We start from the raw sequence: 25,377 nt of genomic DNA, 5'->3' as shown, positions 1-25,377 counted from the left end.
TGCAGAGGTGGTTGGTGTGACAGAGGAAGATACAGAGGACAGAGTCGGATCGAAACGATTGATCTGTTGTGGTGAACCCTAACGGGAACAGCTGAAAGACGATAACTGCACACACAACAGTAAAAAACATAGTATGTGAAAATCCTGAATATATTTGTGGATCCAAAAACAATGTGAAAATTACGAATATATTTGTGTATCCAAAAAACGTGTGAAAATCACAAATGTATTTGTCAGAATAATTCTGAAACAAATCTCTCCCGATAAGGTTTAGGGGGCAATTAATTTTTTCACAGCGGGTCACATAGGTTTGTATGTTTTTCCCCTCTTTTTGCTTATGGGTACATATTCTTAACACACCCCACCGTCCTTTCTGTACCAAGTGTGCAATTTCATCCTGATTAGTCATTGCTGTTTACCAAGCGAATAAAAAAAGGAAACATGTACCCAGCATACAGGTTGTTTGAAAACAAGAGAACTCCAAGTACAACCACAAAAGGCTACAGCGTCGGTGACCTGTTGTGTGCCCTATTCACTTCAAAGTGACTTAATTAACTTTAAAGTGGCAGAAGAAAAAAATGCCAATTGGCAGGATTGCACTAATGGAAACTAATTAATGAATGCAATTCGGTTAAAATGAATGAAAAAGCAATTAAATGCCTCACCTTAAAGGCTACACCTTAAAGGCGGCCAGACAAGTGATTTAAAACCTCTGCTGAAGGCTTTGAGGTGACAGAAGTTTCACGGGAGTCGGACCAATACCAACGCAAGAGCCGAAAGGGTCTCCAAGAGCCAACTTGACGAAGCGTGGTGAGTACTTTCTCTCTTTAAGGCTATGTTCACACCGCAGGTCTTAAAGCTTAATTCGGATATTATAGTGAAATACGATTCGTGTGCGTGTGTGTGTGTGTGTGTGTGTGTGTGTGTGTGTGTGTGTGTGTGTGTGTGTTTGTGTGCGTGTGTGTGCGTGCGTGCGTGTGCGTGTGCGTGTGTCACTTGATGGTATGCACAATAATTTAGAATGATGAACACACACACACACGTTAAAAAACATGGAATAACAATGACACACCCAATACAACATCAATGTTAAAAAATGGTAAACCTCACACAAAGTTGAATAAAAGAACAACACTCGTTTGACTACATTTTACTTTAAGCTAGTTCGTGCAATCAGACTCTCTAATATGGACAAAAACCTAATTAAAAGCTGTTTTGAATGAGTTTTCTGCATTAAACAACACTACGTATGTCCTCTTTTTGTGTAGGCCTACTATGAGACTACCTCAATGAAACAATAAAAATGGCACAAGTATTGGCTAACTTAACTGACAGCAGTTGCACCGGAGGTTCAGTTTTGAAAGAGCAGAGCATCTCCTTGTATAGTATGTCCTCTGCATAGATCTTGTCACCATGGGTAGCGTAATAACAATTACTTAATTGAAGTTAATAAAATATGTTTTGATAAGACAAAAAGTCTTTCACAAGCACTAAAAAATGCAAAAAGGGAACAAATAGGGCCGGTATCAGGGCGCCGATAGCATCTCCCAATGCGTGTGCCAGGGGCTTAGTGTGACTGTGGACTTTGAAGAGCATGGTTGGTGCTAGTGTGATGGCCATGTTCATATCATTTGAAGCAATGACAGTATAATAAATGAGCAATTAGCAATTGCACACATTTTAAGTACCTCCAAAAAAGTAGTTTTGGTTGCTATGAGGATTCCAACAGCAACGACATGAAAATTGGCAGAGAGTTGTAAGCGCTATTGGCAAGGACAGTCTAGGTCAGTGGTCCCCAACCTCTTTTGCGCCACGGACCGGTTATGTGTCAGAAATATTTTCGCGGACCGGCCTTTATTTAAATAAATAATATCCATCCATCCATCCATTTTCTGAACCGCTTAGTCCCCACGGGGGTCGCGGGCGTGCTGGAGCCTATCCCAGCCGTCATCGGGCAGTAGGCGGGGGACACCCTGAACCGGTTGCCAGCCAATCGCAGGGCACACAGAGACAGACCACAGACAACCATTCACACTCACACCTAGGGACAATTTGGAGTCTTCAATCGGCCTACCAAGCATGTTTTTGGAATGTGGGAGGAAACCGGAGCGCCCGGAGAAAACCCACGCGGGCCCGGGGAGAACATGCAAACTCCACACAGGGAGGGCCGGAGGTGGAATCGAACCCGCACCCTCCTAACTGTGAGGCGGACGTGCTACCCAGTGCGCCACCGAGCCGCCAATAAATAAATAATACATTTATATAAATAAATTATACATTTATATATTGCGAGAGATGTGAGTCACCCGGCTCACTCTTTGTTTGACCTTCTGCCCTCTGGGAAGAGGTACAGGAGCCTGCGCTCCCGCACCACTAGACTCGCCAACAGCTTCTTTCTCCAGGCTGTTAGGACCCTGAACTCGCTACCCCCTTCTGCGTAGCGTGCGGCACTGTTGCGCTATTTTCTGGAATGTCTGCTGTACGCTCACTTGCTCCTTTTTGCTCCTCTTATTTATTTATTTGTTGTGTTATTTATTCATTATTTATTCAGCACGCTGTTGTTTACTTGTTTACTTGATTGTCTGTTGTGGGCCATGTCTTGTCACCGTGGGATAGGGGGGAACGAAATTTCGGTTCCTTTGGGTGTCTTTGGCCTGTGGAGAAATTGACAATAAAGCTGACTTTGACTTTATAATAAATATATAAATACAATGAAATAAAATGATACGACTGGCATAAAAACAAGTAAAAACGACATAAAAATAAAACTCACCATTACGTTGAATTAGTGGGAGCACTGAGCTTGTTTCTCATAAACAAGCCGGTCCCATGTAGGCATAATCGGAGACAATGAGACCCGAAGTGGTTAAGGTTTGTCTTTTGATACAGGATGCTTGGTCTCCATGTGCCGAAGCAGTTTTGAAGGCCTCATTACCTCGTCAGCTAGCCTGTCGCCACATATTATGCAGAGTGGGCTTGGGGCGTCAGAGTCATCTGTTGGCGATAAATCCATATTTTAAATAGGACTCCAGAAATTTTCTTTTAAATGCAGCTTTCCTTTTCTTAGAAGTCGTAGCCTCTTCTTCTTCTTCCGTCTCCTCATTGGGCTTTTTTCCCTTTCCGAAAAAGCTTTCCAAACATCTCTGTTTCTTGCTCATATTTGCTTGCTTCGCGGGCTCGGACATGTCACATGACCGAGACGAGCGTCTTGACCTGAACCGACGGATGTAATTGGGAGAGAATCGCCAATTTTTTTTTATAATTTTCAAAATAAATTCTTACTCATTTTTGGTAGCTTTGCGGGCTCGACTGGGGAAACATGTCACATGACCGGGACGAGCGTCTTGACCCACGGACCGGTACCGTTCCACGGACCGGGGGTTGGAGACCCCTGTTCTAGGTAACCTGTGGCAAGCGATGGAAACTGAGCCCTGACAAACTCACACTGTCAAAGCAGCCATTTCTCACATGATGGCTCCCTGAAAGACTTCCTCTAGATCAGGGGTGGCCAACCAGTCAGAGTCTAAGAGACACATTTTTTACTGTGTTACCGCAAAGAGCCACATCATACACATGAGCACACATCAACTATCACTCCCAACTGAGGTTTGACTGTATAAATATATATTGAACTCAAGCGAAGCAAACACGCACAACCCCCCACAAATGTTGATATGAACGTAAAGGAGCTGCATGCGGCTCGCGAGCCGCGGGTTGGCCACCACTGCTCTAGACATATGTTCACTGTTCCTTTTCACTTGTCTTTCAGGACATCATCAGCCATAATGATCATTCTCAAGGTGTTCATTGTTGCCCTCCTGTTTGGTAAGTCATCTCACTCCAGGTAACAAAATGTAATGTAAAGGTTACAGAGATGTCAATGTCAACTATTGCAGGAGCCAGCTGTCTGGGTGCACAGATAAAGAGACAAGTAAATGTTACTCAAGATGACAGTTCTGCGCAAGCAGGGTCAGGCAGAGAAGTCGGAGGACCACCCGGTCCACCAGGACCACCTGGACCTCCAGGACCACCAGGGCCAGGTGGTCCAGATGGTCCAATAGGACCAAGTGGTACAACAGGACCAACAGGACCGACAGGACCAACAGGACCAAAAGGCCCACCAGGACCACCTGGAGCAGATGGTGTTCCAGGACCAGAAGGCCCACCAGGACCACCTGGAGCAGATGGTGGCCCAGGACCAGAAGGCCCACCAGGACCACCTGGAGCAAAAGGCAGACCAGGACCAAACGGTATTCCAGGTCCAGTTGGACCAACTGGATCTCCTGGACCAGAAGGACCACGTGGACCACCAGGACCACCTAGTCCACCAGGACCACCTGGACCCCCAGGACCACCTGGTCCACCAGTATTTTTCCCGAATTTTTCTCAGGCACCATGGCTACCTTGGCCACCAAGACCATATCCATATGGCCCAGGTCAAAATTTGCCATGTGGCCCACTACCAATTTGGCCACCTGGGCCAAATTATGTTCATTAATTTTATAGCCCAGGGGTCACACCTGGTACTGCAGAGGAAAATTATTCACCTGGACCACCACCAAGTGGTATAGTATTTTAGCAACTTCCTGGCTGGGCCACCATTTGGACCACATTCTATTTCATATCACAATTAGCCACCCAGACCAATAATACCAGACACCAGTACAGCCACCTATTTTCCTGGATGAAAACCACCTGGACACCAAATTACCAACCTACCCCACCACCTGGACCACCTTCAGGACACCCCCTGCCATTACGGATTACTCCAGCTAAAAACAACTCACCTGGAAAAGCACCCTGCCAACCTGGATCACTACCTGGATCATCTGTTACTCTGGATGAAAACAGTCAACCTGAAATTTGACCTCGCAAACCTGAACCACCGCCTAGACTTCCACCAAGACCTGCCTGGCCAACATCAATTGCTCCAGATGAAAACAGCCCACCTAGACCACCACCTTGTCCACTCGCACAACCTGTTACTGCTTATGAACACAACCCAGCTGGACTACCATCCATTTCCGTTTGTCAAGCATTCAGTCCTAATGATAAAAATCTTTAAAAATGTGTGCATCAATGTCTAAATGCAAGATTTCCATCCTCGCTACCCGCATTCAATTATAACAATAAAAATGTTTTTCTTTCTGAATGACTTGTGACATGAGATGCTCTTTCCTTTGTGATCACAGACACAATTGTGCTTCCTGGGTATGAAATCAAACTGCAACCAATTACTGCCTTGTAAACAAATAATAAGAAGAACATATAGTTATAGTCCAACAAATGAGAAAACCTTTTCCGGTAAACCTCGTGTGCTAGATAACTTACTTTTCACGTCCAAACTTACGGGCACAACTCCCGGGTACCCAAAATCTGACACAAAAAGACCAGCAGGTTAAGTGTTATAAATAGGATTTTACAAAATTCAGTGATCTTTAGTCTCTATTGCCACCTCCTGCATGAAGAAACAAACCTTTTTTTCTTCTTATCATTCACTTTCATTCTGAACTTAAATATCACACATGCCAGGCAAACCATCCGAAAGACGTAGGTTACTATATCACACTATGCGGCAAGACAAATAGAAATTCTGACATGCCAGACTTGTCATAGTAGTCGTGAGCCGTCCCAGACCCCAGCCGTCGAATCGTGGACTATGTCACACTACATGGGCTACGACACGTCAAGACCACTCAAAATTGGCTTCGACACACTATGTGTCACGAGTGGATGGCCGCGCCCCCCTATTACCGTGATCACTGTCACCTGGCGCTGGCTCATCAGGAGCGCTATAGTAGCGGGACCAGCGCAACTCCAGATGTCAGCTTGTCTTGTCCTGTCCTGTCCTGAAAGCTTGACCCCCGATTCCTTGCGTCTCGGTCCTTGTTCACTCAGCCTTGTGATTTTTACAGCAGCTGTCATTGCCTCCACAAGTCCCCTGTCGACAGCCTGCCCTCGCTCACGAGAAGCCAGTCGAGTGCTCCTTCCCCTGGCTCGTCATCCAGCCACCCACGTCTGACCATCCGAGCCACGTCCTCGTCCGCTCCAGTTCTCCATCGCCCCCTTCCCCTTTTACGATAAAATCTGGTCGCTCTGCAATTGGCTGTACTGTCCGTTCATCACACTATGTTTGTCTGCGACATGTCTGTCGGCTCATTATTAGGCTACATTCGTGTAGTCTGACGTCGGCATTAGTCATACTTGGTCCGGTTGGGGACAGGGACAGACGAAAGCCGATTTTCGTCCTTGCTTCATCCGTTCTTTTTTAAAAACCTGCCATTCTTCATTTTACAACCACAAAATAAGTAACTTTCTCTCCCACTCAGCCAATTGCAGGGCACATGCAGAGCAAGTCACACTTACAATCACACCTATAGACAATTTGGAGTGCTCAATTACCATGCATATCTTTGAGAAAGCCCACTCAGGCATGAGGAGAACAGGCAATGTTATGATTGTGACAAAAGCAAGAAACAGAATCCCAGAGCAGAATGGTTTCAATTGCAAAATTCTTTTATTAAACTAAAGGCGCATTATGATGTGAAAAAAGGAACAAAAAGCACACGCAAAAGGCACAGGTAAAACAGGTGTCACATCAAGTCAAGTCAAGTGTATTTATATAGCCCTAAATCACAATCAAGTCTCAAAGGGCTTTACATGTACAAAAAAAATACATAATCATTCTCAAAACTCACCTGATCTTAAACTCCCAGGAGGGCAAGGAAAAACTCAAAAAAACCCTACTGGGGGCAAAATGAGAAACCTTGAGAAGAGACCACAGATGGGAGGAGCCCCCTTCCAGGATGACCAGGCTGCAATGGATGCAGAGAGGGCACATAGAACACATAAAAAATGCCTGCCTCTCAGCCACGCCCCCAATAAAGCAAACTGACTTCATCAGTCCTATTTAAACTCCATGGATCCAACCAATCACTGTCGTTTCGTTTCCGTATGCCATCCATTTGCTCCATGTGCTTTGTGTCTGTCATCCTGTGCTTTTCCCCAATTGCCGACTGCCTCCGTGAAATTGACCGACCACGTCGGAACGCCATCTGCCCCAACCGATTGTCCGTCCTTGACCACGCTCTGATCTCCGCCTGCCTTGAACACCTGCTTGCCCCCGACCACGACTACGCACTGCGCTCTTCTGCCCAGCCGCACCAGCCAGACCGGGAGTCCAGCTTTCCACTTCCCCTTTTTAATATAGATTCGTGCTGCATTTGGTTGCCCCGTCTCGTTCCCAACAACAGGGGCCAATCGACGAACAAAGGGACGAAAGAGGTACTCGAAAAGCAAACAATCTAATCTGGAAACACATGTAGCGTATTTTTCGGACTATAAGTCGCAGTTGTTGGGAAAGCGACTTATAATCAGGAGTGACTTACATGTGAAACTGTTAACACATTATTACTTTATCATTAACACATTACTTACTTACGAGTAGTTTTCACTTCCCATGTTAGTTTCGCTTTAAACCGCATGAGGGCGCTCTAGGCCTATGGAATAATTGGAACTGCAATTGACGATGAGTCTGTCTCCTTTCACTGACTTCCGGAGTCAGTGATGTTGTTTATAAGTGACGCAGAGGACGAAGATGTCAATGGATTTAATGATTTGGAGTGACACGGATGGTTTGATAAACTTGTTATTTATTTTATAGTTATTTGAATAACTGTTAATTTGTTACGTCAGGCATGTTCTCAGTTCCTCGTTTATGTAACGTTAGCATACGTTTAGCCTTTTGTTGCCTATTCACGTCTGTTCTTGGTGTTGTATTTTGTCAAATAAAGTTCCCTCAAAAATGAGACTTGTACTCCGGTATGACTTCTATATGTTTTTTTCTTCTTCATTATTCATTTTACGGTTGGTGCGACTTGTATTCCGGAGTGACCCATAGTCGGGAAAATACGGTACTTATGGTAACACAAGAACAGAAAGAAAACACAAAAATCCATAAGAACATGGAATTACTATCAGAACTAGAAACACGAGAGTAACAAGGGCTTTGGAGGCAAGCAGTGCAATCGCTCCTGAAATAGGCCTTGCTGACAAGTGTCGCCAGGCGGCGCCTTCCTGAACTCATTAGCGCCCTGTGATGTATTGACTACAAACATCAACGTTTTCATCAGGGGGTGGTCCAGGTTGGCAGGGTGTTGGTCCAGGTGGGGGTTTTTCATCTACAGTAACTCGTAATGGTAGGAGTGGTCTTTGTGATGGTACCGGTGGAAGGTGGTAATGCAACTTGGTAATTTGATGTCCAGGTGGGTGATTTTTATCCAGAATAACAGGTGACTTCACTGGTGTCTGGTATTGGCCACAGGTTACCAATATGTGTTACAGTCATACCTTTCCATCCATCCATCCATCCATCCATCCATCCATCCATCCATCCATCCATCCATCCATCCATCCATCCATCCATCCATCCATCCATCCATCCATCCATCCGCTTATCTGAGGTCGGGTCGCGGGGGCAGCAGCTTTAAGAGGGACTCCCAGACTTCCCTCTCCCCAGCCACTTTGTCCAGCTCATTCCGGCGGATCCCAAGGCGTTCCCAGGCCAGTTGAGAGACATAGTCTCTCCAGCGTGTCCTGGGTCGTCCACGGGGCCTCCTGCCTCCTGTCTAGCCCATAACAAAAAATTATACGTTACATTAAGGAAATACAAAGAACAAATGTTCCTCAACAAGACTCGCCTAATAGAAGCCAACATTTGTAAGTGTGAGAACAAAAAGAAAATTAATTAAATGCCTCACGCTAATGACAGCGTGACCTTCAATTAAATGTCGCACCCTAATGACGGCACAATACTTCCGAGGGCCAGACAAAGCAATTTCTATCTTTAGCTGCTGTGATACAACAAAGAAAACATCTCAACGGGAATTAATGCAGTTCTTCAAAAGAAGACTTTGTTAGGCATGTTTTTTTGGTTTGTTTTTGTCACACACACACACGCACGCACGCACGCACACACATGCACACACACACACACACACACACACACACACACACACACACACACACACACACACACACACACACACACACACACACACACACACACACACACACACACACACACAGGAATAATAAATAAAATATTAATATCAAACAGTCAGTCACCCTTAGAGACTGAAATTTAATACGTATATACGTAACGACCTATGAAGAATTCACCTCACAAAAAGCTTCTCCGTGCGCATTGTGTTTGCTAATGAAAGAAAATAGACGGACGTTACGAAAATGGCACCTAAGTAAAGATCTCCACTACCGTTCAAAGGTTTTGTGGTCACCGAGACAATTTAGTGTATTCCATGAAAACTGACGTAGTTGCACAAGGGTTTTCAAAGGTTTTCCAAAAATCCATTAGCCTTCTAACATAATTATCAAACTCAATGGATCATTAGAACACTGGAGGAAGTCAGTGTGCACCAAGGGTCTCCTGATCACTCTCAAACATTCACACCCAGCCGTACACCATTTTGAGTGACACTGGAGGCGAGAGGTTTGAAGTGTTTTGGCCAAGGACATGACACATGCCTCAGACAGAGCTGGAATGGAACAGTTGACCCTCTGTTTACTGGATGAGTCTGACCCACGGCCATTCAAATTTTGGCCTCCATCTAATGTTGTGCGGTGGATTAACAAACTTGCGAGGACTCCAAGTACATAAGATTCCACTTATGTTGGCGGGACAAGTGATTTAAGACTGCTGTTATCAGCTGTGAGGCGACAGAAGAGACACAGGAGCATGACCGACACCAACGCAAGATCCGACAGAGAGCAAAGAGCAAAGTTAATTGAGCGTGGTGAGTCCTTTCTCCATTTTGAAATGTTATCAGCGAACACAATATCCATGTCAGATGTTTTTGGTGTGAAATTCCGTGGAAATGAAAATTATGCATTTGGACTTGGATCACTGTGGATATTGCTTCATGCTTCAAGTTGAAAAGATTGGAGACAGAGCATTCTCTACCTTGCTTGTGAAGATTAAAAAAAAATCGAACGATAATTAGGGTTTTTTTTTCATTTTAGTACTCTGTTTCGTGTTTTACATGGATTTCCTTTTTCAATCCAATAATCTCAACGTCCTCTTGAGCTGAATTTATCGATAGTCCGATCCATTCTCTCCCTCACAACAACAGTTCACCTCCCCTCAGACCTCGGACTAACCAAGATCCCCCCCGCTCCCCCACACGCTAGTCCTCACACCTGGTCCCTTTACTCCACAGAGAGAATAGAAGAAGGCACTAGGCCTTGATGTCTATTCATATGCAAATGAGTTAGGGGTCAATTTTATGACCTTTTTATGACTTGTTATGGTATCATAAATCACCCCCTTTTGAATTGTGGCGGGGTTGGGGGCATCAAGATGGCGCCAGTCGTGACGGCGCCATCTTTGACTGTCGCCATTTTGGTTTGCTGGCGCCATTTTTAAGATGTGGATATGTATGGGCATGCATTTTTATGAATCAAGACAGGTGTAGCATCTGAGCTAGCTTTGCTACCACCCCTCTGAGCTAGCTTTGCTACCAGCCCGCGCGTGTGGGTTGAAGGGGCCCGTTTTGTTGAGAAGGCGAAGGGGAGGGGTGTTTGTGTCAGTGTGGGGTCGTGAGAGTCGTCATTATTGGTGCCAAAAGTTGTCTGGACGAGAGTCGCATATAATTTGAGAAACAATAGTTTAGCCAAAGTTGTCTGAAAGCGAGACGCATGTAATTTGGCAAACAATAGTTTAGAGGATCAAGGGGGTTTTGTTGAGAAAATCATTGAAGTGTCGTCAGCATGGTGCCAAGATAAAAAAATCAAGGTGTTGATGCATAATTTGAGAAACAATACTGACTGGGGCCAAAGATATCTGATGAGCTAGAGCCTTTGATACGTCATCAACATACGGCCAGAGTTATCTGATTTCCCGCGACACGTGATCGCATAGGCGTGGTCTTATCCCCGCCGAATTTAAAGTTTGGTGTGGACGAGCATCATTTTGGAGAAGACAAGACAGGACAAGCCATCGCTCTGAGCAACGGAGTCGAAGCGCGTCAAAAAGCTGTTTCGAGAATGGTTAAAGGTAAGTCATTTTAATACTTTTCTCGCGATAATAATAATAACAAATAATAATAATAATAATAATACATTGCGGTTATTTTATAAAACAAAATGTAATGTTTATATAATATTTGCAGACATCATCGCTCTTGCTGATGTCCACGCATCTTTTGACGACGATTTTAGCGACGTTTACCTAACACAATCAGACTACGGTGAGTCAATAGGGCATCTACGATAGTTCATATAAATGTCAGTAGTTGATGATTTTATTTTATGTATGTATCAGATCTCGTGGCCGCGGCCACTAGAAAAAACAATCGCCCGACGCAAGCTGCCTTCGAACGCCATATTGACGCAGTCGAAACGACAGAGCCATCTAGACCAGCAACATCAGAGTCACGTGCTACTGTTGAAACCAATCCAATTGCATCCCACGCCGACTGACAGGAGGCAGCGACGGACTCGGAACTAGTTGAAGCTCTATCTACTTACGAAGGTTTAAACCATCACCATCAAGAGTCGACAAACAAAGTTGGAGGTATTCCTTATATTTTTTCTCTCTTTGTATGTGTCAAGTGGCCCACACTTTTGTGGGGTTAAACTGCAGCTCCCCACTTGAAAGGCGCTTGGACAAAAGGATTTGAACTGGACTTCACTCAGTGATCATGACTGTTTTTTTTCCTTGTCTTTGGTTTATTTTCATCTTCAGCCAAACACAGCCAAACACAGCCAACACAGCCAACACAGCCAACACAGGTGAAAAACCTTAAAATAAACACAAATAGATGGTCAAACTCTAAACCATAATCAAGCAATATAACCCAAAATCAAATACTTAATTTTTAAATACTAAGTCAGGATGACTTAGCCAAACAGCTTTCAACCCGGTAAGTATACAAAAACGTTTTTCCCGATTTCTTTTTTAGCTTTTACTTTTTTAAAATACACCACATAATTTACCACGATTTCACCATAATGTTTAGCATAATCCTAACCCATATCAATTTTACATATTAATTTCCAAAGCCACCCAGATGCGAGCTGTAGCCCCATGTTCAAATGTCCAGAGGCTCACCGGCTCCTTCTTTTGTTTCGTTTTCCGAGCTTTCCGCTGCAGTCCTGCCCTTTGGAAATGCTGCCTTGTCCAAATCATGGCAGGGTACCATGAGCTCCAACACTCTCCCTCTTAATTAACCCCACCTGGTGCTCTCAACAGCCTGCCTCCTTTTCTGTGGCTGAGACACACCCAGGCAGAGAGGGTGCGGCTTGCAACTCGTCTCAACAGTATGCTATAGTCCGACATGCTATTTTCGGTATTATAAAGGATTAACTTGCAGGTGAGCGTCGTGACACGGAGGCTCAAAGAGAGAGGAAGAGGAGGAGGAGGAGGGGGCACCCCTTCTACAACACGCACCACTCAACCAGCAGGGGGTCTGTAAAGTGCCGTGGTAACTGTATCTACAAAAGACGGTTACAAGAATGTTTTAAGATTATACGTGCTCTTACAGATTTAGCCGAATCAAAATAGGTTTGTGTTGTTTCTGTTGTGTTTTGTAAAAGAAAATATAATGGATCATCCAAACCTTACGTCAACGGAGTCAGATTTCTTAGCAAACATTGATGAAATAGATTTGCCACCATTTAGCGGGACAAGCCAAAGAAGTGACACGCCAGAGCTAGATTTATCAAACGTTAACAATACGTCTACGAGTCAAATAACAGATCTGCTCAACAATGTGAGCACGGCTTTGTTAGAGGGGGAGAGACCAGACAGTCCTGCTATTCTTACCCATTTACAAGCTGTCATAGATGAATTGAACAATCAAAGTCTGAATGAAGGTGGACAGAGTCCGACACAAATCCCGTCACAATTGCTAAACATGATAGCAGAATTAAACAACCAAGCTAATGACAACAACGGGCGTATCAGTCCTGACATTCCTGTCCAGTTGCTAAACATTATCCAAAATCTAAATACGCAGCCTCTGGTTGACCCATCGACAGCTAACACTGTTGATTCATCGCCGGTTGCTATTGACGCCGTTCCACCGACATTTCAACCTAACAACTGTTCTGTTATAATTGATCACGAAATAGATGTTATTGATGACAATACACCAGCATTTCAACATACGCCCCAGCAATCTAACAGCGGTTCTGTATTGGCTGATCAGCGCGGCGGTTCTGTTGTAATCAATAGGCCGCATTTCAATAATGTAGAGATAAGGCGACAGTTAAATATACCATCGCAACAGAACATTAATGATTTTGCCACCTTCTACCTCCAGATTGAAGATAAAATAGATGATGTCATGCAAGAGGTAGCTAGCAGAGCCCAAACAGGTGATGTAATTCAGATTGAGCTAGCTGGTGGTAACGATAGAGCACACATCTACCAGCAAACTAGTGATATAAACTCTATCAGAGATAATGTATCAGACATGCTTGAACGTTTAGCCCAATCAAATACAGAGCTTCTGGCTGATGAGGGCTTGGAGCTCATTGTACAAATAGTCACACCATTGCACGGTGGAATGCGTCGCAGGCTGTTGAACATTACCAACAGAGAGATTTTGAGGTTGAAAAAACGACACCTACACATACCTCGTAATAAAGACAACAATTTGTGTTTCGCTCTCTCACTAACCTATCTGCTAAATGACACACTTACAACAAAACAAGCCACAAGACAGGCACGGCTCTTACATGAGAGTGTAGGATTGGATTGTCAAACACCTGTGAGTCTGGGCGATGTCCATAAATTTGAGAAAGTCCTCAAACGGAAAATAACTGTAATGTATCGAAAAGAGGACTGCCGCCCCATGACCTTTTTTGACACGCGTTATCCCAAAACAGATAACGATACCTTATTTGTCTTACACCTCGAGGACCATTATTACGGTGTGAAAGCGATAGAGGCATTCATTGGTCATGCATTCTTTTGCAGGCTTGTTACAAAGGGCATGAGAATTGGCAACAGCACCAGTGTGAAGGACACTGTGGCGTTTGTCTCGATCCAAGCTGTAAACAGCGACGGATTAAACCTCTCATCTGCCCCGACTGTAACAAAACTTGTCGTAATGAGGAACGCTTTACCAAACATAAAGAGTCTCGATCAATGAATCGTGTGAGCAACTGCACTTCATACAAAAAATGCTTGCAGTGTGGTCTTCACTATTATGTGAAAGCTGATGGTACCGGTGCTAAACATCGTTGCCCCGTTAAAAAATGCACAGTGTGTGATGAGATCTTAAATCAAGATGACGCCTTGTTGAACCCCTACATGTGCTACATTCAGCCCATCAAGCCTCAACCACCGTGCAAAAATGTAGTCTACTACGATTTCGAAACCTATGTAGATACAGACGGTTTACACAAACCTTTTCTCATCTGTTGCAAATCAAATAGACTGGCGAAGCATTGGTATGGCACAGATTGTGTTGATGAATTTCTCAGATTTTTCCGAAGGCCACGGTTTAGACAAAGTACGTTTGTTGCACATAATGCGAGAGGTTTTGATTCATACATACTGATAAGGAGAATGCTTGAATTAGGTCTCAAACTTGACATTCTGATGCAAGGGAGTAAAGTTCTATCATTTGTCGATTTAGACACAAAATCTCGATTCATAGACTCTCTCTCATTCTTGACGATGCCTCTAAGTGCAATGCCTAAGGCCCTGGGGTTTGAAGACAAATCAAAGGGTTACTTCCCACACAAATTCAGCTCTTTAAAGCATCTAAACTATGTAGGGTCTCACCCTGACCCCGCGTGCTACGGTACCGAGCGAATGTCACCCTCCCAACGATCAAAGTTTGACGAGTGGTATGCCAAAGAAGCTAACAATGTGTTTGATTTTGCTAAACAGGCAATAGCCTACTGCGAGAATGATGTTGATCTCCTAATGCAAGGGTGTGAAAAATTCAGGAGTGAGTTTTTTGAGGCCACCGGAACAGATCCATTCAATGCGGTAACAATTGCGTCGGCGTGCATGAAAGTTTTTCGAGCTAATTTTCTAACCCCTCAAACACTAGCCATTACACCATCAGACAACTATATGCGTCAGCACAAAGCTTTTTCGCACGATTCTATTCAGTACATGCAATGGATCATGCACAGCCAAAATATCCAAATTAGACATGCATTGAACGGTGGTGAAGTTAGGATAGACAACTACACTGTAGACAGCTATTCTGAAATCGGGGGCGTAAAAATAGTGTTTGAGTATTTTGGTTGTTATCACCACGGCTGCGCAGAATGCTTCGACCTCTCTAAAATACGCCCGACAACAAAACGCCCTTTTCAGGAGAGGTTTGATAAAACACAAAAGAAAATTCAGGATCTACAGCTTAGACAGGATGTGTACCTTGTAATTATGTGGGAGCATGAATGGTTGCAAATGAAAAAGATGAACATAGAGGTGAAGGAATTCCTTAAAAAAACCAAATTTCCTACACCACTCAAACCGAGGCAGGATCTTTTTGGGGGCCGAACAAACGCATTCGTTTTAAGATACACGGCTGAGCCTAACAAACGCGTGTTGTATGTTGATGTGACGTCATTATACCCTTTCATCAACAGTACAGGCACCTACCCTATCGGTCATCCAACGATTATCCACGGCGATTTTAAAGACCCTTGGTCGTATTTCGGTTTCATCAGCGCCACAGTCAACCCACCCCGTGGTTTGTATTTTCCTGTTCTACCCTTCAAAACAGCTAAAGGTAAACTCGTCTTCACACTGTGCCGCACATGCGCCGAGTGTAACAACCAGCAGACGGCGTGTACACATAGTGATGAGCAAAGATCGTTAACAGGTGTTTGGACAACCCCTGAATTTGTTAAGGCACTTGATCTCGGGTACACGGTTGCAGATATTACCGAGGTATGGCATTACACAAGAACGAGCGACACAATTTTCCGCGATTATATGCGGACATTTCTAAAAGGTAAACAGGAATCTTCAGGTTATCCGGCTCACGTGGTCAACCAGGCGGATAGAGAAAGATACATAGAAGGGTATGCCATTCATCAGGGTATCCAACTAGACCCTTCCAAAATTGCTGTAAACCCTGGCAAAAGGCAAGTGTCAAAACTCTGTCTTAACAATCTATGGGGAAAACTTGCGCAACGTGAGAATATGACAAACACAAAAATTGTGACAAAATCTGAGGATTTTTTTGGACTTCTGTTTTCAGGTCTGTACAATGTGAAATTCTTCCATTTTATCAGTGAGAAGCTTTCAAGTGTGCAGTATTGTATCAACATAAACAATGAGATCCCCGCCTCAAAAACATGAAACGTGGCTGCAGCGTGTTTCACAACAGCCTATGCACGCCTAAAAATGTACAGCTATTTAGAAATTTTACAGAGGCGTGTCCTTTACACCGATACAGACAGCCTCGTGTATACTGTGAAGCCGGGCGAAAATGTTCTCCCTCTAGGGGATTATCTGGGTGATTTGGCAGATGAGCTTTCGAATGACAGCATTTTAGAATTTGTCTCAGCGGGGCCAAAAACATACGCTTACAAAACACGAGGATCATCTCAGACTGTCATGAAAGTGAAGGGGATCACGCAGTCTCACGAAAGCGGTCACAGCATCAATCTCGATAGCATGCTCAGTCTGGTTCAAGGGTACGTCGATACAGCAGGTGCAACCTCAGATGTGCTATACGCGCCCCAACATAATATCGTTCGCGATAAGAGAGGCTTTCATCTCAGAAACATGTCATTTTCCAAGCGGCTTCGTGTGGTGTACGATAAAAGAAGGCTGCTAGAGCGAGGCACCACTGAACCGTTTGGCTACTGATATTTCTATCTATCCATACGTGTGTCGGGGTGTGTGGAAATGGCTTTTAACCAGATTGAATTTGACCCTAGATTAGAACTTCCTTTTTCATCTCTAGTAGCAGGGCCTTCAGGTTGTGGCAAGACTTTCTTTGTAAAAAATGTATTGCAAAATCCTGAACATGTTCTGAGAAAAAAACCTGATAATATTGTCTGGGTTTATACTTTATATCAACCAATGTACGATGAGCTCAAACACATGAATAAAGACATTGTTTTTATCAAGGGGCTGCCTGAATCTTTTGATGACGAGAAGCTGTTTCCGCCACAGCAGCAGCATCTACTGATTTTGGATGACGTCATCTTCTAAGCTTCGGATAACCCGGAAGTGGTCCGAATATTCACCCAATATAGACATCATAAAAATTTAAGCGTTATAATGCTAACGCAGAATGTATTCCAACAGGGCAAATTCAGCCGTACTATTAGTTTAAACAGTAATTATTTGATTTTGTTCAAAAACCCCCGCGATAAACTGCAGGTGAGTGTCCTGGCAAATCAAATTTCTCCCAGCAACCGGAAGTTTTTCCTGGAATGCTTTGAAGATGCTACAAGAGAGCCGCATGGGTATTTACTGGTAGATTTGACACCTTCATGCCCAGAACAATATAGACTATGTACAGGTGTACTACATAACCAGTGGCCTGTCGTTTATATACCCAAACAATAAAACGATGACGAAGCTTTTAAAAACAAACGCGCCGTTACTCAAATCTCTGTTTACATCCAAACCGGCCAAACGTAAGCATTTGCTACTCAGAGGTCCCAGTAGTTTAGTGAAAGCATTATGCGAGATTGCTCTAAATCTTCTTAAAGGACATGTACCCTTAAAATCAAAACTTTACAAGAGACTTAAAAAGCAAAAGAAAAATATCCGCTTTTTGGCTGATAAGAAAAATACTTTGAAGAAGAAAAGAGCTCAGTTCAGAAAGGTGGTTTTATATTGCCGTTACTGGCCGCTTTCGCACCTGTTCTCGGAAGTGTCATTAGTGGCTTTATGAACAAATCATAAAATGAGTTTGAAAACGGCTCAGAAAATGTTCCTGATTTCACCTTATCAACTCGAGAGGCTGAATCGACCCGCTCCGACCATCCGTGATACAGCAGAGCATTCTTTGGATGAAGAGATGAAACAGGTTTTGGATAATAAAAATTTAAATCAATATGAAAAGATCAAAATTTATCAAACCTTAATGCAGCGTTACATGGGGTTGGTCAAACAAAAAGACTCCGAGCAAATTCCTATTACGATTCGCAACGAAACCAATGAGAGGGGTGAAATAAAGACCACGGATGAAGCCACAATCGAGGTAACAGCTAGACGCTATGAGAATATTTTGGACGCCATAGGTCCACGTTTCCGACGCCATGCCAAATATGTGCTGAAAAGACTGTCGGCAGAAGATGTAAGCTGGACGCCGTTAAGTGAATTTATTTTTAGAGGAAAAACTATCAAAGGCTCCCATATGAGCGATTTGTTGAGACATTTGTGTGCGAGTGGGAAAAAAATCAACGAGAAACCGGTAGGATGGAGTGAATTTCTTCGGACGCTAGCCCGGTTAAACTTACCGGAAACAAGCATCTCCAACCCCTTGGCTCGCGCAGATTTTAAACGTTTAAAATACGCTACAGGTGAAGATAAGGATGTTTCTTATGTAGAAGATGTAAGCATGATGAATAAAAAAAAAAGAAAGAGGACATCCCCGCTACTAAAATGGGTTAGTTATTAGATGATACTCTATTGTTGTTAGTGAAAAAAAAACAAACGCATGACTCTGTAACTCTCTTTAATAATGTTTATTGAATAAAAGAGATTTTATAAAACATTAACACGGTTTCAGACAATGACATTTTTTAAATTTATGCAATGAACATGATGTTTGCCCGCCGCACATCCGGTCTGGTCTTCGACATTTTTTGACAAACTCACTAACCATGGCATCGTTATGGAGAGGATCGGAATTGTAACGAGTCAGCACTTCACGATAGGTGAGCCCCCACCCACGATGACTTAGATAATACACACAATGTTGACCGCAGGTGTCTGTCAGCTCGTGTTGCAGCTGCCCGTTCTGATATTCGACCCGTTTAGAATGCTTCTTCAAAAATCTGTATATAGTCGATGGGTAGTATGGGCTGTCCGGTGGCAGACCAAAAAGATCAAAGAATGTGGCCGAACCGTTCGATTCTAAAGTCAAAGCGAGCCAGTGCTCTCCGGGTAAATGCCTTGGATGGGTGTTGACGATGTAATATTTTGGAGGCGTGTCTCTGACATCAGCTAACTCATCCGATGCGAAAACGCCTCCAAATAAGGTTCTCTGCATCCGAGTCATAATCAAGTCCAATTCACGACCGTTCATAGCGTTAATAATAGTCCATCAATACTTCCCTTTTAGCATTAATCTCAATAAGCGAATCGTATGCAGCGTATACAATAAGAGTGGCTGTGTGCGGTAGCGGCGCACGGAAACGCAAATCTAGTCTTAAAACCCCGTTTTTAATTGGCGTTAATCATCTACCTGATTTAAATTGAAAACAAAAAGTGAGTAGCCCTGACTAAAATCCTGTTGATTTATACAGAGAGGTAGATCTTTTAAAAAACGACCTGTTGCCGTGTATAAATTATGAAATTCACGTGTACATATCCCAGCTTCGAAATTGGGCTGAAAAGCTTTGGCAGGTATCTGTCGACCTTCGTGGCTGAGAGCTAAATACTCTATGTTATAATGCAAAAAATTAAACGGGTTTAAATCTCTCCGTCCCATGACACTGTTGTGGTTTACGAGCGCTATTACAATTTGTTTAGGTCCGAGGAATAGATTATCCTGATGACAAATCCGTGAGTTTTGTGGGATCGAGAAGGTCTTCATGTTGACTCGAGTTAATGGATAAATTGCATTACCCTTCTGTAAAGCGGCGGCGTGACCTATTGCTACAGCCGGTGAGACTGCTACTTCTTTCACAAATAAGGACGCTCCTAGTATTTTGAGACACGAATCGCTGTCTGGAGCGCTCATGAGACAGAAATCATCAGAAGCTCTAGTTAACTTTAGACGTAGATCCACATTATTCAATAGATGGCGTTCGGAAAAGAAAATATTTCCATGAAGCGGTCCCGTTAGATGGAATTCACGTGAGCCTGCAATCTGCTGTGCGCGCCGCACAAAACCATCGTTGGCCCCCGCCCCTTCGAGAGCGATGGAGTCCATACGCCCCCTAGTGTCTTTTGCGAACATTCCTGCTGTGAATTGTGACTCCAAAGAATCGTTTGAAAAGTTTAACAGCAGCTCGATGATGGATCTGTAGGCGTGTGTGGCACTAGATTGTGAGATTAGCCGCCCGCCCAACGAAATATCTAATTGACTAAAAATTGTGTTTATAGGGAAATTCACGATGCCGACTTGTTCTTGCGGTGGAATATTTGTCCCATCCCTACGCGTCACCTTTGCACGGAGATGTAGTAAAGTGTCGGATAAATCTAAATATTTTGAGCCGTCCCCGGGTATAAAAAATTCTATTGGTCCTTGGTCCACAATTGCGGATAAAAAGGTTGAAATTCGACATATGAACTATCTTCTATGGAGAATTGTGTCAGAGGAGCCGAAAATAGATCTAGACTTGATAAAATTGCCTCTGTCAGGCAGGGGACAAGACGGAGGACTCGGATGCAGAGTCGTTTCTTTCTGGGATTTATTCCAGCAAGCACACTGAGCAAAAGTACAAATCAAATCGCCTCTTGCGAGGGAAAACACGTGGCAAAAAGTACAAACAAAAGGTGTCGCACTGAGGCGAGTCAAAAGGCTAAAAGTACAAATCAAAACGCCTCTTACGAGGGAAAACACGTAGCAAAAAGTACCAACTAAAGGAGTCGCACTGGGGCGAGACAAAAAGGCGATGGAGACCAAAGCACAAACAAAAGCGTCGCTCGGTGGCGAGATAATAAAGAGGGTTCTTACAGAGAGTTCGGACATCAAGGGATCGCTGGTGGTCGGGACGAGGCAAGACACACTGGCACAAGACAAGGGGAAGACACGGACTAAATACACACAAAAGGGCGGGGACACAGGTGATGACAATTAGTGTCGATTACGCAGGTGCACACAATCGGGATCAGGGAAGACAAGACAACCAAACACCGAGGAAGAAAACACGAACTGAAACGGAAGGGATGACAAAATAAAACCGGAAGTAAAGTTACGACAATTGACGAGACAAAAAACTGAAAAAATAACGCGACCGCATGACAGAACCCCCCCCCTAGGGCCGGATCCCAGACGGCCCAGGAGCCCCAGGGTGAGCCGCATAAAAGTCATCAAACAGTCCCGGGTCCAAAATATAACTAGGCGGGACCCATTGCCGCTCCTCCGGCCCATAACCCTCCCAGTCCACCAGGTACTGCCAGCCCCGGCCTCTTCTGCGCACATCCAATAGTTGTTTTACGGTGTAGACCGTCCCACCTCCCACAGTCCGCGGAGGCGGCGCAGGATCCGGCACCAATGGACTGTCCACCACTGGCTTGACCTTCCCGACGTGAAAGGTGGGGTGGACTGCAAGGGACCTGGGCAAGCGGAGACGCACCGCGGCCGGGTGCACGACCTTGGCGATGGGGAACGGACCCACGAAGCGAGGCGCCAGTTTCCTGGGGTCACCCCGGTGGGGAAGATCCTTGGCGGACAGCCAGACACGTTTACCTCGCTGGTACACGGGAGCCGGACGTCTCCTCCGGTCCGCCATCCGCTTGACCCGGTCCCCCTGTCGGACCAGCGTGGCCCGAGCCGCCGCCCAGACGCGATGACAGCGGCGCACCAAGGCGTGGGCCGAAGTCACCGTCACCTCCGGCTCACTGTCAGGGAAGACTGGGGGCTGGTAGCCATACACACATTTGAATGGGGACATACCTGTGGCCGTGGTGGGCAGGGAGTTGTGGGCATACTCCACCCAGGAGAGGTTCTTGCTCCATGAGGCGGGGTTCTGGGAGACCAGGCAGCGGAGACTTGTCTCCAACTGCTGGTTGACCCGTTCCGTCTGCCCGTTCGCCTCCGGATGATAACCTGACGTGAGACTCACGGTTGCCCCTATGAGCCTGCAAAACTCCCTCCAAAACCTGGATACGAATTGGGGCCCCCTATCGGAGACAATGTCTTTCGGGAACCCATGAACCCGGAATATGTGGTCCATCATTACTATGGCTGTTCGTCTAGCGGACGGGAGCTTGGGCAAGGCGATAAAGTGAGCCATCTTTGAGAATCTGTCTACTACTGTGAGTATGGTGGTCCGCCCATGCGAGACCGGAAGTCCGGTGACGAAATCCATGGATATCTCTGCCCATGGACGCGAAGGAATGGGTAGGGGATGCAGCAACCCCATACGGGCGCCGTGGGAGTTCTTGTTCCGGGCGCAGACGGGACAGGCTGCCACGTATTCTTTGATGTCAGCCCTCATGGAGGGCCACCAGAATCGCTGCTGGATGACAAACAGGGTTCTGCGCATGCCTGGATGACAAGAGAGTCTGGAGGTGTGAGCCCAATGGATGACTTGGGATCGGAATTGATCTGGGACAAAAAGTCTGTTTTCCGGGCAGCCACTAGGGGGTGGCTTGTTTCCATTGGCCCGCTGTACCCGGCCTTCGATTGGCCAGGTCACTGCTCTCACCAGGCAATGAGGAGGCAGGATGGATTCGGGTTTCTTGAGTTCTGGATCTGAGTTGTAAACACGGGAGAGGGCGTCAGGCTTGGTGTTTTTGGATCCCGGTCTGTAAGATAGAGAAAAGTTAAAGCGGTTGAAAAAAAGTGACCAGCGGGCTTGGCGGGAATTCAATCTTTTCGCTGACTTGATGTATTCAAGATTTTTATGGTCTGTCCAAACCAAAAAAGGCTGCTGTGCACCCTCCAGCCAATGTCTCCATTCTTCCAGTGCCAGTTTAACTGCCAACAGTTCGCGATCCCCCACATCATAATTTTGTTTGGCGGGCGTCAGCCGTCGAGACAGGAACGCGCACGGGTGTAGCTTGTTGTCGCTCTTGGCTCTCTGTGATAGGATGGCCCCGACTCCTTGATTGGAGGCATCCACCTCCACCACAAACTGTCGCGACGGATCAGGAAGCGTGAGGATGGGAGCGGTGCTGAAACGGTTCTTTAGCTCCTGGAAGGCCGCCTCCGCCTCTGCTGACCAGCGGAAGGGCACCTTAGGAGACGTGAGTGCGTGCAAGGGAGCCGCCGTGGCACTGAAGCCCTTGATGAACCGCCGATAAAAATTGGCAAAGCCCAGGAATTGCTGCACCTTTCTGCGTGAGTCGGGGGTAGGCCATTCCTTAACCGCGCTGACTTTCGCCGGGTCCATCTCAACCTTGCCCGGGGCCACGATGAAGCCGAGAAAAGATACGGTGTCCTTGTGGAATTCACTTTTCTCGGCCTTTACGTATAGTTGGTGTGCAAGAAGACGTCGCAGCACCGTCTCGACGTGAATCCTATGGGTTCTCAGATCTGGAGAATAAATCAAAATATCGTCCAAATATACATATACAAAACGGTCCAAACAGTCTCTCAAAACATCATTGATCATGGCCTGAAACACAGCGGGCGCATTGGTGAGACCAAATGGCATGACCAAGTATTCGAAGTGTCCTCGATGGGTGTTGAACCCGGTCTTCCATTCGTCCCCTTCTCGGATGCGCACTAGATGGTATGCGTTGCGCAGATCTAACGTTGTAAACACCCGGGCTTGCTGTAGTTGGTCGAACACGGTCGACATCAGTGGGAGCGGATACCGGTTCTTGATTGTGATCTGATTGAGAGGACTATAATCAATACAGGGGCGTAGGGTGCCGTCCTTTTTGTCCACGAAAAAGAACCCCGCCCCCGCAGGCGACGATGATGGTCGAATCAGTCCTGCTTGCAGGGAGGAGTCTATATATTCGTTCATGGCTTGCTTTTCAGGGCCCGAAAGAGAATAAAGCCTGCCCTTAGGTATAGTTGAACCCGGCAGGAGTTCAATGGCGCAATCATATGGACGGTGGGGAGGTAGGGAGGTAGCCTTGGCCTTGCTGAATACCTCGGCCCATGGGTGGTAACACGCAGGGACCCCGGTTAAGTCGGGGGTTTGCGCGTCTCGAGCAGGAGGCACAGCGCGCGGGTTAGACCTGACACAGGAATCATGACAGTCGGGACCCCATCCCGTTATTTCCCCTGATCCCCAGTCTATGACGGGGTTGTGGCGTTGAAGCCATGGATACCCGAGAATGAGAGGGTTCATTGGAGAGGTCACGACATGTAGCCTTATATTCTCCTGGTGGGGACCTATCGACAACGAGACTGGTTCTGTTATGTGAGTTATTTCAAAAAGTGCCTGTCCATTGAGTGCCTTAGCTTTCACGGGGGTGTTCATCAGCTCAGTCTTTACCCCCCACCGGCGAGCAAATGCCCAGTCTATCAGGCTTTCATCTGCTCCTGAGTCTATTAGTACTTCGAGTTCTATTTCTCTTCCCAACTGTGTAATCCTGCCCTTGGGAAGCACTCGCTCCGGGGACGGAGCCGCAGAGAAGGCGCTCACCTTCAGGGTCCTCTTTACTGGACAGGAGAGAAGGAGGTGTCCGAGCTCACCGCAGTAGTAGCATCTTCCCTCTTGGCGTCGCCGTAACTTCTCCTCCTCGGTCAATTTAGCTCTGCCCAACTGCCTCGGTTCTGGCTCCTGGCGCTGCCGATCCCCGTCCAGCCTGGAGTGGTGAACGTCAGGGCCGGCTACTGGGACGAAGGCGGGGGTGGTCCTGCTTCGGTGCTTCCTCCACTCTTGCAGCCGGTTGCCAGTGCGGATAGCCAGAGCGATGAGGGCGTCGAGGTCGGTGGGAAGGTCTAAGGGGATTAGCTGATCCTGTATGGACCCAGAGAGGCCCCGGAGGAATACGTCATATAGTGCCGTCGCGTTCCAACCGCACTCCGCGGCCAGCGTGCGGAACCGGATGGCGTAGTCCCCGACGGTGTCTGGTCCCTGGACTATCTGACAGAGTTGGCGAGCCTTTTCTCGGTCAGCGGAGATTGGATCGAACACCGTTCGCAGAGCTTTGATGAAAGCGGGGAGAGAGTGACAGGAGACGGAAACCCTGGCCCATTCCGCGGTGGCCCACGTGCGGGCCCTTCCCGTCAGGTATGAAACCATGTAGGCCACCTTGGAGCGCTCGGTGGGGAAATCTGCTGGGGCCCTCTCAAAATGCATCCCGCATTCTGTAATAAATGCCCGGCTAAGGCCGGGTTCACCGGAGTAGCGCTCTGGAGGAGCCAGTCTGGCACCGCCGGTCATGGGAGCTATGGCAAGGGGAGTAACTGAGGAAGCAGCGGGTGTACTGAAAGTCGCTGCTGGTCCCGCGTTCAAGAGCGAGAGCACGTCCTGCATTTGCTGACCCAGCTGTGCTACTTGGGTGGCGACCGCTCCTCTGAATTCTTCTTGGCACTTAGCGATTCCTCGGATTTCTTTCCCCAAGTC

General features: G+C 46.0%; 1 protein-coding gene and 1 long non-coding RNA gene across 2 annotated transcripts; both read left to right on the top strand.

Annotated features, from left to right (window-relative positions):
* Window positions 1-655: 655 nt before the first annotated feature.
* LOC125970601 (cuticle collagen 1-like) lies at window positions 656-5,152 on the top strand. The gene is made up of 3 exons (XM_068651174.1): window positions 656-810; window positions 3,770-3,825; window positions 3,897-5,152. The coding sequence occupies exons 2-3, from the start codon at window positions 3,786-3,788 to the stop codon at window positions 4,496-4,498; spliced, it is 642 nt and encodes a 213-aa protein (XP_068507275.1). The 5' UTR covers window positions 656-810; window positions 3,770-3,785; the 3' UTR covers window positions 4,499-5,152.
* A 4,758-nt stretch (window positions 5,153-9,910) lies between these two features.
* On the top strand, window positions 9,911-13,848 carry LOC125970610 (uncharacterized). The gene is made up of 3 exons (XR_007482164.2): window positions 9,911-11,071; window positions 11,187-11,264; window positions 11,339-13,848. It is a non-coding gene; the product is annotated as an uncharacterized lncRNA (long non-coding RNA).
* The last annotated feature ends 11,529 nt before the right edge of the window (window positions 13,849-25,377 follow it).

Source organism: Syngnathus scovelli, chromosome 6 (assembly GCF_024217435.2).
Source record: "Syngnathus scovelli strain Florida chromosome 6, RoL_Ssco_1.2, whole genome shotgun sequence".
NCBI classification, from domain to species: domain Eukaryota; kingdom Metazoa; phylum Chordata; class Actinopteri; order Syngnathiformes; family Syngnathidae; genus Syngnathus; species Syngnathus scovelli.
The sequence above is the reverse complement of the archived record's forward strand: the minus strand, read 5'-3'. Positions and strand labels throughout refer to the sequence as shown.